The 16,001-nt window shown below is 49.0% G+C and overlaps 1 protein-coding gene across 1 annotated transcript in view; it reads right to left on the bottom strand.

Annotated features, from left to right (window-relative positions):
* The window catches only part of LOC149365405 (tyrosine-protein kinase transmembrane receptor Ror2-like), a 473,725-nt gene that overhangs the window by 234,310 nt on the left and 223,414 nt on the right, over nucleotides 1-16,001 (bottom strand). Inside the window, exon 4 of the mRNA XM_089542304.1 lies at nucleotides 1,645-1,807. Coding sequence (XP_089398430.1) covers nucleotides 1,645-1,807 — 163 coding nt within the window. The remainder of the gene's footprint in view (nucleotides 1-1,644; nucleotides 1,808-16,001) is intronic.

The following is a 16,001-nucleotide window of genomic DNA, read 5'->3' as shown; positions in this document are numbered from 1 at the left end:
CCAGCATGTCTACTGTAGTACCGATTTCTGCGCGAATTGGGGACATCCATTTCGTTCATTGGAAAATAACGGATAGGCAGTCTGATCAACGTCACTGTCCCTCTTGAAACAGCTGAGGGAATGGCAGGTGCAGATTTTGCTCTCATATGCCCAGCGGCTGCATTGTCACTGAAAGAACGATGGAGTCGACAGGTGGCGACTCCATTCGAAGTCGGTAGTCGCTGTGCTGCTAACTTTCAAAGTCATCGTTAGCGATTGTGCGTCATTGCTAACACCGACAATGTTAAAATCACGTAGCGGTTATCTCCGGATTCCGAGTTATTATCCATTCAGACAAGATTTATGTCGAGCGAAGGTTCTTGTTTCACGCCAGATTCGTTTCGACAGCTTCCTCGCTGAACAAATTCCTGTGCGACTTAAGCTGGTGTCTTTGAGAACTATCGTTCATGTTTTTTTTTTTTCTGGTGGCTGCTTTCTTTCGACAGGTTCTAACAATGTGACCTGGCCTTGATACCGCAAAAGCAGCATTTTCCGCTTAAGAATAAGCAAGTACTGCCCGCACGATGCCCGTTGCATCTCCAGCGAAGGTCTTGATTCTTGGCAGGCGGAGCACGAGCGATGCGGTTTCAGTCAGAAGCTCATACTGCGTCGCTTCTCTCTTGAAAGCTCTCCTGCCCCGGCCAAGGTGAAGTCTGGCTCACACAACAGGCGACACTGGAGGCGTTCATCTTTAATTCCGCATACTAGCCGGTGCGCGGCAGCGAATAAAGGGGTTGGCCGAAATGGCAATGTCCACACAGATGACGCCACCGGGCTCATACACTCACTGGTCACGCTTGTTGAAGTAAAATCGCTCTAAAGTCACCGAAGAAGTGCTCACAATATTGGCGTTAAGTTTAGCTATGATTTCTTTGTACCTTGTCTCGGGAGATCTACTGCGCAGAGAAAGCGAATAATGCCGCACGTCTCCAACTCACAGACGTTGCGGAGGAAAGCCCTTTTCTTGTCCTTCGTTGTAACATTGTTTGCACAAAAGAAGAGTTGAAATTGTTCCAGGCAGACGGGCTATGCTGCAGGCTATGCAGGCGCAAACTCTTATAAGTTGAAGGTAGGCGTCCACGTCACCATGTTACAGAAGTGGGAGTCTCACTAACTATTGGTCGACTAACGGTTCATCTCCCAGCCAGTATTATATCTTGGGTTTATTACTTATACAACCGGTTACATAGCGGTGAAGCCCTAAGAAGCGTGTCGGTTCCAAGCAGACAGCTGGGAAAGTAGTCTTCCAGACTACTTTCCCAGCCTCGGCGACGGTGGCGGTCAGCGCGTGTAAATACACACCACACACACAACACACACGCGCACACAACTCCTGAGAGGCACCGTTGCTGGCTGGACTCCAGGCGTGGTAGCGTGAACGCCTGGGCGCGCGAATACACGACAGAGGTCATTTGATAAGTTGAAGCTTCAACGCCACGGGCCGAGCGCACATGCCGGTAAATACCGCCGTACTTGAAAAAGCGCCACAACGAGCTTCGTCGAGATGGGGAACATAACGGGTAATTGAATCACATGGTCCGCACGCAGAGCGGATAAAGCGCAGAGCGGGACAAACATTCGCGCGTATTCGGTGCATTGCCTCACCTGGTGGGGATCCTTCCACCTGGACGACGAAGACGCGGGTGTCGCTCACTTCCGTGCGCTCCTCCCCGACGATGTTGGTCGCATGGCACATGTAGGCAGCACTCGCGGTGGCATTGATGCTCAGCGTGGACTCGGACGCTCGTGGCGGCTCGGGCGAGGGTACCTGGATGAAAAGGAAGAATAAGAAACGCCCCTCTCAGGCGTCATGGCGTCGACCAAACGCAGCGGCAACACGTCCGCCAAAGCGCTATGCGTACGACGGGCTACGGAAGAGCCCCTGCTTCTCTTCCCCCGCTGCAGAAAAAACGCCCTTCCGTTTTGCTCCACTCCTTTTATTCCTTTCGCACTTCCCGTACTTCCCTATTTCGTTCAGGAAGTTTTTTTGGTCTTCGCTTTCTCTTTTCGGCGTGGCGTTAGGCTCGCAGGAGGCAATCGTGCGTAGACGACGTGTTTTGAAGGGCTCTTGGTAATATCGTCGGAAACGGGCAGTTTTATCGCTTTCTACGCGGACGGAGGGCATAAGGAGCGACTTCAGAACAGTCGATGAGTTTTTTCCTTTTTTTTTCTTAGATGTTGCTCGGCATAGCCTTAATTGGCAGAGCAATTTAAGGATAATTAATTGTCATCGAGACAAGGTTTATCCAAAACCGGCAGCTAGGAATGTCGGGAAAAGACGACAGGTCATCGCTCTAATTATCAGTGAAGCTAGTGCCCACTGCAGCGGGCTGTGCCATTTGTTGGAGGCTTCAAATAGACAATAGCGAAATCAGCCAATGGGGGTTTAATTGTTACCGCACTGAAATCGGGTGATAAGGAGTGTGCAAGCTACGCGTAGGCGTTACCACGGGCAAAGCAGCTCCGGGAGTGCGCCGACGCAGCAGTCGAGGAAGATAAGATTATCGAGGCCAAGGTTTTTCAAATATGGGCAGGTGCAAGGGAGTTATCTTCGAACGGGTAGAACACGACAGAAGAGTGCAGGTGGGCACGTTCCAGGGCGGGACTCTGCAAGACAGAATGGACAAGGCGGACCGATATTGGGAGAGGCGAAGGGGGACACGAATCTAGTGACGGTATATAGTCGGAGGGCTTATTGTGCCACTGAGAGGAGACGCTAGAGGCACTGAGGGAATATCATGAAGGGAGTGAAGGACCGCAGAGAAGTCCCTCACGGTGCGCAGATTGCGATCTGCACACTGCCAGAGGCGGTAGGTCACGTACAATAACGAGTGGCAAGTTCTGAGAATGCAGCGAACAGAGAAATTCGAAAGCCAGCAAAAGAAATAAACTTTGACGTAGTAGACGTAAACCGGCAGATACGCTATATCGGGAAGAAAAAGGCTTTCGCACGCGACGGGATCAATATTCATTGTAAGCTTAGGCAACCGGCGGGATGGTAGCTCGTTTGAAAAGCAGTGGCATCATCAGGTGGTCCCCAGAGGTGGCCTCAAATGAAACGCCGCCCCCGAAGCACTAAGCTAGGAGAGAAGCTTAAAAGTTAAAAGCGAGAAAATCTCCCCTCTCGTACATTAAAACATTGTAACTCAAGGTATCATGCGTCATTTTCACTACCTCCGACTTCAGGTCGCATTCCGCTTCATATTGGTCGTGGAGTAATAAGTGACAGGCCTCAGCAACAACAAATCAGCGCAAGTACGCATAAAGCGGAAATAAAAAGCGCCAGCGTGTTAAGGGCTAAAGCTGCTATGAACGCGTTACATGTATCCTGATCGCGGCTGGTTGGCTACTGACCAGCTGATGGACAACTTGGCTTTGCAAAGTGACCGTGGCAAAGGATATCTTCGACGCTTAAATGCGCGCCCCACGGAACAACATACGTAAAAAGCAGCGGCTTTAATCTGACCGCCGTCGATTACTTAGCAGAACGGTAGATTGGGCGAGTTGGTGTTCCATGGCGATAGTACATATAAACAACGCTAAACGACAGGACGCGCTAAACGCGTTGTTTATATGTACTATCGCCATGATTACATAGCCTTGATTTGGGCTTGTTGGACAGAATGCGAAACGAAAAGAAGCAGCGCGCATAGACATAGCGCCAGGCCTGTTGTCTTGTGTTCGTCCTTGTCAATTTTCGCTGCCTCTTTTCACTGTCGAATACTCGGTTTGCTCAGCCATAGCCGGAGCGTTTAGGGACATTTGAGGATGCTGTAGGCCTACGGGCCCCTAAAGCGCGGTCGAATGAGTGCGCAGGGCAAGAGAAATTCTCCGGCAGGTAAGGACACTATGTGAACAGCGCAGCGCTTAATCCTCTCTCTTATTTTTCCTGCTACTTACTTTTATTCTCCCGTTTCCCATTCTTCTCTCAGTCCGAGGTAGCCACAGTGTTGCTTCTGATGCTCGTCGGAAGGATCGAACTCTTTCCTGATTTTGCAGCGACAACTTACTCCTGCTGCAACTGTGCCAACACCGACTGGAGCTCTAACGTAAGTGGCCCGAAAGTGGGGAATTATTTCAGGCTGCTTCCTTACTAAGAAATACTAGGAAATCGACGAGGATTATCAGCACTGCGGTTTCGACAGGAATGTGCACCGGTTCGTGTTATTACCGACGCACTTACGCATTGATGTATTTGAAAGAAGGTTCTGCCGAAAAGAAAAAAGCGAGGCAGTCCTGAGGTGCATTATTTTACAGCAGTGAGAGAAGAAAAAACTTCTTAAATTATTTTTTTTTTGTTTTAAGCTTTGAGATTTTCCACTAGGATCCTTTAATGGTTAGAAATATACTGCGCATGGTCGGTACACCAAAGTTTACTTTGTTATGAAGGTTCCCAAACAGAGTTGCTCGCGACGAGCTCAATCTGTTGGATGTGTTTCATCGTTCCTTGGTTAGAAAAATGAACCACTCTGCCGACAGCCTCGAACTAGTCTACTCCGTTTCTACTTCAATTTCTTCTTTTTGCTACGTTTACCGCAATTGCGCGTTTCAACCTACCATTGCAGAAGATGAGGATGACGGCCTCTCAAAAGCACGCTCCGGAAGCGCGCGCGGAAAGCGCCGAAATCCGGTCACGTCCCACCAATAGCGAGCCGAGATCGCTGGCAAATTAAAGTAGCAGCTGCGCTTCGAGGCGGAAACAGCCAGCCAGGAGGACATAGACTGCTGCTTACCAAGCCCCCTTTGCTCCACAGCGGGTTTCGGATCAACTCTGGCTCGGCAGGATAATTGATTTAAGTGTTCCCGAGAAGGACCCCGCGAAAAGACGCCGCGCAGAGGAAGAGACGAGACGGAGACGCACCGCCGTCTCGGCGAGCAAGTTGTACAGTGTGTATGTATGTGTGTTTGTGAATGGATGGCGGATAGGGGCAGAAGAGATGGTCGTTACGCCATCTGAATGATTCATGGGTTGCGGGGGTTCGCGCTGGCAGGGCGAAGACAGGGGAAAGGGTGCGGACCTCCTCTCTCCTTTGGGAACCGCGGCGGGAGCCGGGGAATACCCGCCATGTAAGTGACAGCGTCTTCAAAACTCAACACAATAGCAGCAACGCAGCTGCAAGATTTTGGTGCAGAGCCGAAGAAAAGCCGATCTGGCCCTGTGTCAAGCTCGGGGAAGACTTAGAGAGGGGACACATTCACACAGAGACAAAAAAAAATAGCCGATCGGTACGAACTGAACGTTCTTTGTCACCAGCGCGACAGAGAGTACACGCTAAGTTGCTTTGTAAAAGAGATAACTGCGCTTATTCAAACACAAAAAAATTATTTTCCATTGGAATTACAGTAATTCTCATGACATGAAAACTTGGGACATGTCACAACAAAAAATAGCAAAATAGAAAACCCTGTTTTTAGCCTTGAGTTGTTTAGATAGAAACATCATAAAGTCATATAAGAAGTTTGTACATATGCGCCACTTTAGGTCGTGGAGTATATCTAGCGCAGCGCATCGGCGGTATTAAGCGAAAATTCGGTCGGTGTTTTTGTTGCCTGTGGAGACTGCTGCTTTTTCACAATATCCGCGCTTGAAACAGGTAATCAGGACAAACCCAGCGCTGCATTACAGACCTTTGCGTTTTACATAGTAAGCCTTCTATAGTTAACTGTGCGCTGCGAAATTCGTCGTCTAATTATAAGGGGTTTGTATGATGCACAGAGGCGACACTCTACAGACTACTTTCCCTTGCGCGCAATTCGTCGGCTACTGTACTCTGGTCAAATGTGTCAAATGTCTTTTACAAAGCCGACAACGTAAATTTTACTGACAGCTGTGAGAAATTCGCTGTTTAGTTCTAATCTGAACTATGTAGCACAACCTATCTGTGGGCAATAACTATTCGCTGTTGGAGCGTAACAGTTCGATAAAACTTTTATCGAACTTAAGTTATTACAACAGCGAGGGGCCCCCGTGCAGAACTAGACAATACGTAATGTATTGTCAAAGCGTTAAGGCCACCTAACGTAACGTCTAACGCGAGTCACCTTAGGTGACTCACAGCATAAAGTACGGAGGAGAGTAAACGAGAAAGACTGTCAAGTCTAATGTAGTGGATATTTTTTTTCTTTCGTGAAAGCTAACAGCCGCATTTAAAAAAAAAAACACGCTGTGGTTCAGGTTGTCAAACTGCACATTTACTCAACAGGCCTCAACCATTCAAAATTTCCTCGCAGCAGCTGCGAGAAAGTAAAATAAATGCGGCGAAGTTGGCAGCAGTTGTCGTTATCTTCTTTATAACCTTCGTATTACTACACATCTTTGTTTGGTGTGAATAGGGGTCTTTATTCTTTATCCCATTATTTGCACATACTCCTTGCAGGATGAGATAACAAATGCTGGGGCTATCGTAATAACATTTTACGTTCACATGTGTGCGCCATGGCCCTGCATATTGCCTGCCGGAACTAAGCATGCCTATTAGAGCTTTATCTTTGTCACTCTCTCGAATAACCTCAGCTTCGCCAAAGACAAGGCCTCCGACTTCGCTTGCAGTGACCTAAAACAAGCTCTTTCGCTCTTCAAGGATGTCTCTAGGGCAAACATTGAACGGAATCCTGGTGGTCTTGCCAGGCAGGCATTCGCATCATAACGACTCTGTCTTCGCTATGCAAGCCAGCGTATCCTTCTGTCCTGGCTGCATAGTTCCGAAGAAACGGGGACGACCGTGCTTAAGGGAGGAGGATTCCCAGTGGTATCCGTCGCTCCCAGGGCACAAGCGTTGCACCGCCTCGAACCAAATGCTGCCGATGCATAAGCATGAGTCTCAGAATGCGGTATTCCTGTCCTCGCCGTATCACTCCCATATCCCAACGCCTCGCATTCCTTTTGTCATCGAGGCCCGAGAAGACAACGGAGACTGTCGCACAAAGCGGGTCAGTTCGCGCGCAAAGAAAAAGCAAAATGACCTGTTATTCAGAACGAGGCTGAGTATAGGTAGCTGGCTGAGGCCGTCTTTGTGCATCGGAATCGTTATGCGGATGAACATTAGGGCGAAAAAAGGCATCGGCGATTCTCCGAGCCGGCCGGGGTTCGGTCTGGGAACGTGTGGTGGGAAGAAGAGCGAACAAGACAGAATAAGAGAGGAAAGAAAGAGAGATACTGCCGGCGCATAAAAGCGTGGCTCATGCGCCCGAGGACGCAGACCCTGACACGAGAGAACTGCAAGGACATGTACTGCGCTACGGAGGAACCACGCACGAGACACTGTAACGAATATAAAGAACAAAACTGCGAGGGGAAAAAGGAAATGGAAAGGATGGAGGAAGAAGGACGGGAAAAGCCGGGAAAGTTGCATACACAGCAGGGAACGTAGCGCCTAGTAATGCTGAGGATCGAAAGAAGAAAGAAAGAAAGCAGGGAAAGAAGACAGCGGCTTCGCTAAAAGTTATCGACCCCGCCAAGACATTTGAGCTCGTTCATCTCGACGAAGTCGGGGACCCACAAGAATAAGGGAGAGAGTGGGGAGTAAGGGATGATGACGAGGAGGAAGAGGCAAGCGGGGAAGCAAGGAGGGTGAGAGAGGAGGACGTGAAACATGGCCGGTACAAAAGGCGCAGGCATAAATAAACTGCGAGAGGAAAGTACGAAGGGAGATGACAACGCATGCGCGGGCCGCAGCAGCGCTGAGACATTACGTTCGAAGAGCTTCGTCTCTTTCTCCTTTCGAGGGAAGAGAAAAGAAGAAGATAAGTAAAACAGCTGAAAAGCTTACGAACGCGAAGGAACGCGTGCTCAAGGCTTGCTGCCCGCGCAGCCGAACTTTCTTCCGAGCCAAGCGTATTGCATGATTGCAGATGGTTTCGGTCGGGGTAACGAATTAGTGCACTGTTTATGATATACGCGAATGAAAAAGACTGAAAGAAGATTAAGGCGAGCACTTAAGGAATTTACATGCAAGTATTGCGAAAGCACTGCAGTTCTAGTCCAATTCTATATTAATTCTATTCTAATTCTATTCCAATTTTATTCCAACTGTATTCTAGTTCTTTGATGTTAGTGCGGTTGTAAATACCTGATTTCGCATTTTTCCGCCTTTGAGAACGTCATAGCATTTCGACAAATCGCAAGTTTTGCCACGCCGCCACTTTTTAGGCGACAGCGGCCTCGGAACTAACGCTATCGTCAGGGTGTTCCGTTAGCAAATCTAATCTCAACAATTACAACTAAATGAGAACCAAATATTTCTTTCTGTAAAGAAAACTGTACGGCGTTCTAATTAGAAGCAGCGGAACCGGGCTTCCGTTAGTAAATGTGATGTTGACGGTAACGAAGCACCAGTGCAATTAAACAAGGAGGTTTTTCCAGCCTGTGTACCTGCTGCACAAATTAAGAGGAGCTCTTCATCGAGACAAAGAATACGAGCAAGTTCCGACACTCTCAGAGGATAATGACAACATAGTTTGCAGAGGAGAAAAAGTTGAAGCGGCTTAACGATATGTGACCAAGTTTCAAGGTGAAACGTTAAGGGGTCATGTTCACGCGCAAGGAATTAAATAGGTCACATAACCATCACGTCACACTCCTGTGTAATTTTATGGGGAGGACGACGAGGAGATCACAGGGGATGTCTGTCTAAAACAGCTTGCGGTCTAAAGAAGAATCGACGCCTGTCGCTCGACCTCAGAGAGGTTAATGTTTTGGAAAGCTAGAAAGCGTACGCACGCACGCACACACACACACCCGTGAGACAGACAGACGTCGCCCTGGGAGCCGCAACAGCAGGCAGACGCGGTGGCCAGACAGACAGATCTGCATTGGCGTCGACAGAGGCCCTACCACCACGCAGACAGAGACACCATAACAAACCCACTTATTCGAGCACGCGTCTTTCTTCCAGAAGACGTCGTCGCAAGCTCCCCGCCCTCCGTTCAGCTCCGTGCAGGTCAGAGCCAAGAACAACCCTTCCCATTCTCAACCTTCTCCCGTCTTTGGGGAACGGTTCCCTGCGGTAATTTGTCTTCATTTGGGCGAGGAGGAAACGAAACAGAGAAGCTCGCAGGAGGTTCTGCCATAGAGCGTCTGCAGGGAAGCCGAAGCCAAGCCGTCCCGAACGACGAGAAAACAGGCCGACAGTGAGACGAACCAATCGGGAGAAAAGGAAAAAGGGAAGGATAGAATCGCGAGACTGCATGCGTCCAGAAACGGAACGAAGTCGTTCGGGCTGCGCCATTTGCAATTCAGCGTTTGGGGGAAAAAAATATAAACCAACAGAAATCGCGGGCAGCATGGAGAGACGACGTGCCATCGTACGTTACCCCTCGCGGCGCATGTTGTAAGCAGCAAGCAGCCCAGCAATCGAGGGGAAGAAAGCCAGGAAAAGGCATTCAGGATCCCCGCGCGAATGAATTGTGGGCAACGTGATGCGATAGCTACGACGAGGTCGACGACGCGAAATGGCGTCAACAACGGCAATGATTTTCACCGAGCGATGGAAAGGATGGAACCGAGAATAAATAAAGGAGGAACAAATGGCATCACGGGCGACTGGACGGTGATCGGCGCGGCATGCCACTGAAAACAAGCGCCCGCGGCTATCGTCTTGAACGCCGTAACGCGCTACGCAACGACTATGCAACGACCATGACTGGTGTGAAACGGAGCAAGGAGAACAAGCGGGAGACCGTGAGAAGAACGCGGCCTTCCCGGTTTACGGCTTTGCGCCATCGTCTTCTTTTCGGAATCGCTAAGAATGGAAAAATGGAAACAAGGAGAAAAACGGGACGCTCCGTGGCCTTCCCGCATGAATGGTCCGTGCCGGACTATGGGCGAATCAGTATACATGCATATGCGCCGCGCCTGGAACAAGAAAAACGATAAATACGGGCTGCCAAGGACAAAGAAAGGAAAAGGAAAAAAAAGGAACAAGGGAAAAGACGGAAACATGGAAGGACAAAAGAAAGAATTAAGGAAAGACAAAGCGAAGCAGCCGCGGTGGTAGCGGCGGTGGGCGCTGAAGAGAATAGAAAGGCAGGGTATCGTCTATCCGTCTAGCTAGGTTTCTCCCCTCGCTCCCCATTCTTCCCCAAAGCGCACGCCGCCGCGACGGTTGATTTATCACCGTGGATTGTGGGTTACTGTGGTTCCATCGCTTGAACCTAGTGCTCGCGTACGGCAAAGGAAAGGGGCTGTCCTTTTCCAGCTTGCTCCTTGGCCTTTTCGTTTTCTTTTGCGTCATTTCTTCCCGTAATCCCTCCGGCGTTCTTCCCTCCACTCCAGCGTTGTTTCTGCTTTTTCCCAGTGGCGGTCATTGGACCAGGCAGGGGCTGTATCCCTTTGTAGATGCGTACTTAGGCACGAGAGACGGGTCAAGGCAGCCCCCCCGAGGACTGACTTTTTAACTTTCATAAAGGGAAGTGGAACTTGTTTTCGAAGCAAAGCATACGAATTCTAGGAAGAACGAAAAAGCACGCTGTTCGGCAGGTCTATAAGAGTCAGACTACAATTTGTAACTTGGATAGGTTTCAGTCAAATTTAGACAGGCAATCACGATCTGTATATTTGCCACGTTCAGCAATGCTACGTTTTATTGCTTCGACAGTCTGAATACTGCATTCGCTTCACACATCTTATGTGCTTGTATCTTACGTGTCCGCACTATTGAGTCGAGCAAAGTGCAATTAAATGGCAATTAATAAACATGTATTTAAGTCCGTCAGGATGCAAGGATCAACGGACATTACTTGTGAGCGTAACCTCTGTACAGCCTATGTACTATCGGGGACAAAAGTGGTATACTCCACGCGGCGGGAGCCGGAGCAACGGAAAACTGCATTGCAACGCCATCCACAGGCGGAATCTGGGATCGAGACAGCCAATCTGTGACCTTTATTATCAGCAGACATGTCGTTTGGCTCGTTTCAATGTTTCACGCTTTAGCTCGCCAAAATGCCGCAGTTTTCCGTTTCTCCGGCTCCCGCCGCGTGGAGTATATCACTTTTGTCCCCGATAGCACATAGCTTACAAAGCCAGGTTGGTTTTGCTTCTAAGCCGCGTAGTACGGCTTCAGCCGCACCCATGGATTTCCTTAACTTCGGAGAGGGGACAACCAGAGTTCGTCTTACCTGGGAACCCTGTCGATGCATAGCGAGCTACACGGCATGGCTCAGAAGAAAATCCACCCAGCGGCTTTATCAGCCACTGGGTGGAAGTCCAATCCTGTATTCGAATTTCCGGTAAGACGCGACAATTCTATTGTGCTTCACATGGCTTTCGTTGTTCCAGGAATGAGGGGACGATGAAGAAGCTAAAGTAACCAATATCTTTCGGGCGTCAGCTGATATAACAGTGAGCTGTCAACGCGGAATATTCTTCATTTTGCCACCAGCTTAGAGGTGTTGTCACCAAATATGCTCGCATTAAATAAAAATTTCGCTAGGAGATAAGGTACAGCGGATTGTTAAACGCTGCGCTAAGTAGTATACTTGGTAGGACAATCACTCGATGAAAATCAATACCTAACACGACCTAAATGTGCCATTATCTTAACTAGTACACAAAAAGAAATATACTGCGATACATTCGATACATAGCGAACTCTTTATGTCCTCTTCAGGGATACCAACCGTGATAGCATTAGTTGTCCTAAGAGGTTGTCCCAGCAGTGAAAAACTGGTAGGCGTTTAACGAAGTAAAACCGAGTTGACATGTGAAAGCAGGTGTTCATTCTCAAATTGGAGGCGGCACTTAAGCTCCACCTTAAAGGTATGACGTGATATACTTAGTGGGCTAATGCACACATATGCAGAATTGGTCCATAATGCGCATATATGCAGAAATTCATTTATTTATTTATTGACTGAATTAATAAGTTATTTATTCATTGATTCCTTTATTGATGCAACGGCTCCAGCACGGGGTAAGTTCAAATGAAGTGTTTTAGCCATTCGACTACTGCACGGAGCGGCGTACATGTATCGGCTGGACTCCTTGTACACGCGCTTCGTCATCGCCATCGCGACTCATGCGCACAGAATCTGAGCCACACGTTTGCTAGGCGGACGGTGTCTTCTAACGGCCAGACAGGATGCATACCCTACACTGTCTCTCTTCCCCGCCTTGCCCCGTCCGGTTCACGCGCACCGCCGAGGACGTGGCTTCGTTTTTCATAGTCGACGGCAAATCGCTGGGACGCGTAGGAGGACGGAGAGGGGAGATCGCGTTTCGTCCTTTTTCCTGCCGGAAATGCTACAATACTGGACAGGGTTGCGCCAATGCCGAATGCTGTCGCTGTTGTGCAGAGCCTCGACTGCCTTGAGTTGCTCGTCGGAATGCTAAGCTTGCATGATTTCCGGAGCTCCTTTTCGATTTAAATTTATTTTTTCGCAAATGCGTCTAAGAAAGGCTCCCACTATGATTTATCAATATTTTTCTTTATTTGCTGCGATAGCTACCATGTGGGATTCGACACTGAGCCCACTATAATTGCTCGTCAAATTACTGCACGTGGAAAAAAAAAACAGACGTGAAGACGAGGACCGTAGTTAGTCGATGCGTAAGAAAATTAAACTGGTAGGCTTCCTAACGTCGGCGCCCAGCTCGAGCTGCCTAGCACCACCTAGAACACAAAGAAGGCCCCCCCACGACATCGTCTTCCAGGCGCCTGCGTCTTTATTGGTAGACGGCAATCGCACGGTAGCGTGCTCCACCGTGAAAGGCGGTCGCATGCACGCCATCTCAGTTGCATGACATCACCCCACGAGTGCGGAGGAGGCCCTACATGTCTAGATGGTGTTTAACGGTCAAGATGACTTTAACGTTTCGACGGCCGACTTCTGATTTTGCAAGTAAGCGCTTCTGAAGGAACCCAGCGTCGAAAGTAGACAAAAAAAAAACAAAAAAACTCTGCGGGTTTTGTTTATCCACGCGTGTTGCGATTAGTTTCTCCTTGATTCGTTGTTATTACTCAGCGAACGGATGCAACTGTAGCATACTAATGGCGTGCCAACGTTTATAGATACTTTTTTAGTTCCATAACTCCTCCCCTGAAAGCGGGCGCTGCTTGTACCCGGGCGGTGAGAGGGCGCTGCAGTCGAGGTTTGCGCGGTCGCCGACGCGCGCGCGGCTCCTCTCCTGCAGGCTGAAGTTACTGCTTAGCCCGTGTGCGCGGGTTTGTCTTTGCCTTTTTTTTGTCCATTTGTGTTCCTGTGCGCTCTGCGAACACGTGGTCCCCATCGTGCACTGTGAACAAACGCTGCTGGCCGTGAAGCAGCTTTCGAGCGCGACAATGCCAACTTGCTTCGTGCCCGGCTGTACCAGCGGGTACAAGAGCAACCCGGAGAAACGACATCCGTACGGAAGCAAGAGGAAATATCAAACTCATTGCATCAAATCAAACCGTTGAGTCCCTGCGGGTGACATTGATGTCAGTGCTGTCCATTATAGACTTCCTACACAGCAAGGGCGTCAGCTATATTCTCACAGCGAAGTTAAACCAAGACCCGCTTGAGGTAATTAGACTGGCACGTTGAAAAAGCCTAGAAATGCTCATATATAATGTTTTTTTTTAATTCAGAGATTTTTTGGCCTAGTGAGCCCATTAGGAGGTGACGAAGACCACCCTACAGTGACAAAGTTCAGGCAATTATTTAGGTGGTGGTGGAAAACGTTTATTTGCTCTATTTTACAATATTTTTTTGCCGCTTCAGATGGAGTCTTCCATCTTATCATTATTTAGGCTGCTCTCTTTTACACACCTCTTGAAGAAGCTGTGAAATGGAACTGTGAGACGGGAACTGATCGTGTCTTATTTAATGCCTTCGAGAGCCTCGGAGAAAAGCGTCGCGACGCCCTCATCCAGGAAAAAGGCTAGAAAGAACAGATCTGGCAGGAGCTGATGGCGATACCTTTCAGGGACCTCTCCAATGCTTCCAACGACCACAGATACAGTGTTCCATCACCAGAAGAAACAGCCTTGTGCTATTTGGCAGGCTATGTGTATGTGGCTTTCAAAATGAAAAATAAAGCGCAATGTGAACTCTGTGACGCAATGTTACGCACTTGGCAGGCAGGATTCTCTGCCGCGTGAGGCTATATGCTCATTATTGAGCGCGAGTATGTTAGTGGCAGTCTCGCGTACCGTACCCTTTGCCTGTGTAAGCGCGGTAGAGGGTGCTATAAAACAGGCTTGAAAGGGCGAGTTGTTTGGCGACCTGTTTTGGAACGTGCTGGATTCTCTTGTAAAAAAAGGCACGAATGGTGTTGGTTTACCAGAGCATGCTGAGGTGTTCACAGCTCAATTAATTTACTTTTATTTAGTGACGCCCATGCACTTCTTTGCGCGAGCAAAGTGGTTGGAAAATAGTAGCGCCGTTAGAGCTCAAAAAGAGCGAAAGTAGGCGAAGCTTGTCTGACAAATTAGTTGACAGCAAATCTGTCAACAGCGATGTTTAGTGGGTTTGTGAATAATTTTTTTCTATTTAAATGCCAAGGGCCTTGAATTACTCTTGCATTTCGCCTACACCGGCATCGAACTCGCGGCTTTCGGGAAAGAAGCCGCGGGCCGTAGCCAGCGAGACAGCGGCGGCTTTTATTTTCACCAGTATTGCTGCAATAAACGTAAAAGTAATTTTGCGCGAAATGCGAGACACAACAGCGAGTCGCGAAAAACTGGTTCGGCGGATAATACGAATCTATTGAAGTAGCAAGGTTAGGTTCATCTCACGAGGAGCAGAATCGAAGCGTGAATTTCGTCTTTGCCCGTACAAAACGGCCGCTTGTGACACGGCTCGGAATACCGCTCTTAAGTTCGCAAACGCGCTAAGCACACATATGTTATGTAATACCTCCGGGCAAGAGCCGGAAACCAAAAACAGCAGTCGTGCAGCGATGATTCGAATGCGAGTGCTCGTGCTGGCACGCTGCACGCTAGCAGACGACTCTCGCTCTCCTAGCTCAACCCGCGATTGCAGCGCCGCGGTGGCGGGGACGGCGACAGGCCGCCTGCTCCCTACGGGCGCTGCGAGGAGTTATGTAACTAAAAAAGTATCTATAAACGTTGATGGCGTGCTATTCTCGGTATTACGCTCCGGAAAAATGCATTGAATAATATACAAAGTAAAACAGCAGCCTTTAGAGAGCTCACAGCGATGCCAGATCCGCTAGCTGTCGGTAATCGTTTGACAGAAAATTCTCGTAAAAAAAGAAAAAGAAAACAGGGACCGACAAGCAAAAATGACTTCAGCCGCATACGCGCTTTCTGCCGCCTGGCCGTTCAGACGCTAACAGCCCCTCTCCTTTGTAGCTGCAGATAGGGCAGGACGTTCCTTCCTCCTTCACTCCTCAGCAGCCTGGAAGGCCATGACCCCTTAGCACTTCCCCTCCCCCGTTTCCGACGACTATCTTCTGTGCATATAGCCGGCTGGCCAATCCAGTCCCGAGGCTCCATCAGCGGGACAATAATCGATCCGCAAGTGTTTCTGCCTGTTCCGCCCGTTCTTTATGTCATTCTGTTTTAATTTGTGCCTTTCGATGCCTATGCCCACCTACGTTCGTTTCACAAGGGGCTTCTGTTTCACTCGCGCCAATTTTTTTTTTTTTGTCGTCGCTTTAGGCATTAACAAGGGGGGGGGGGGGGGGATATAAAGGGCAAGAGGGATCCCAATAATAAACGCAACAACAAAAAGGGGACATACAGCGGGATGTACTGAGCCGAGATAAGGCACTAAATCAACGACAAACATGAGGGCAACAGCAGCAACCACGGTACGAGACGAAAGATAGGAGCGATTACGGAGCCCTATCAAAGCAACAAGAAAAACAGAAAAGGAAATTGAGAAAACTAGAGAGTCATTGATTCGCTCCAGCAAACTCTCGGGGTACGCTACGGCGAGGCACATACAGAGGCGGCCGGAGCGCGTTCGCCGGTCCCGACTGTTTTCCCCAGGCGGGATAATAGAATGAGGCTTCG

Source organism: Amblyomma mixtum, chromosome 1 (assembly GCF_055824585.1).
Source record: "Amblyomma mixtum isolate Tamu chromosome 1, ASM5582458v1, whole genome shotgun sequence".
NCBI classification, from domain to species: domain Eukaryota; kingdom Metazoa; phylum Arthropoda; class Arachnida; order Ixodida; family Ixodidae; genus Amblyomma; species Amblyomma mixtum.
This window is presented reverse-complemented; position numbering and strand designations above follow the sequence as displayed.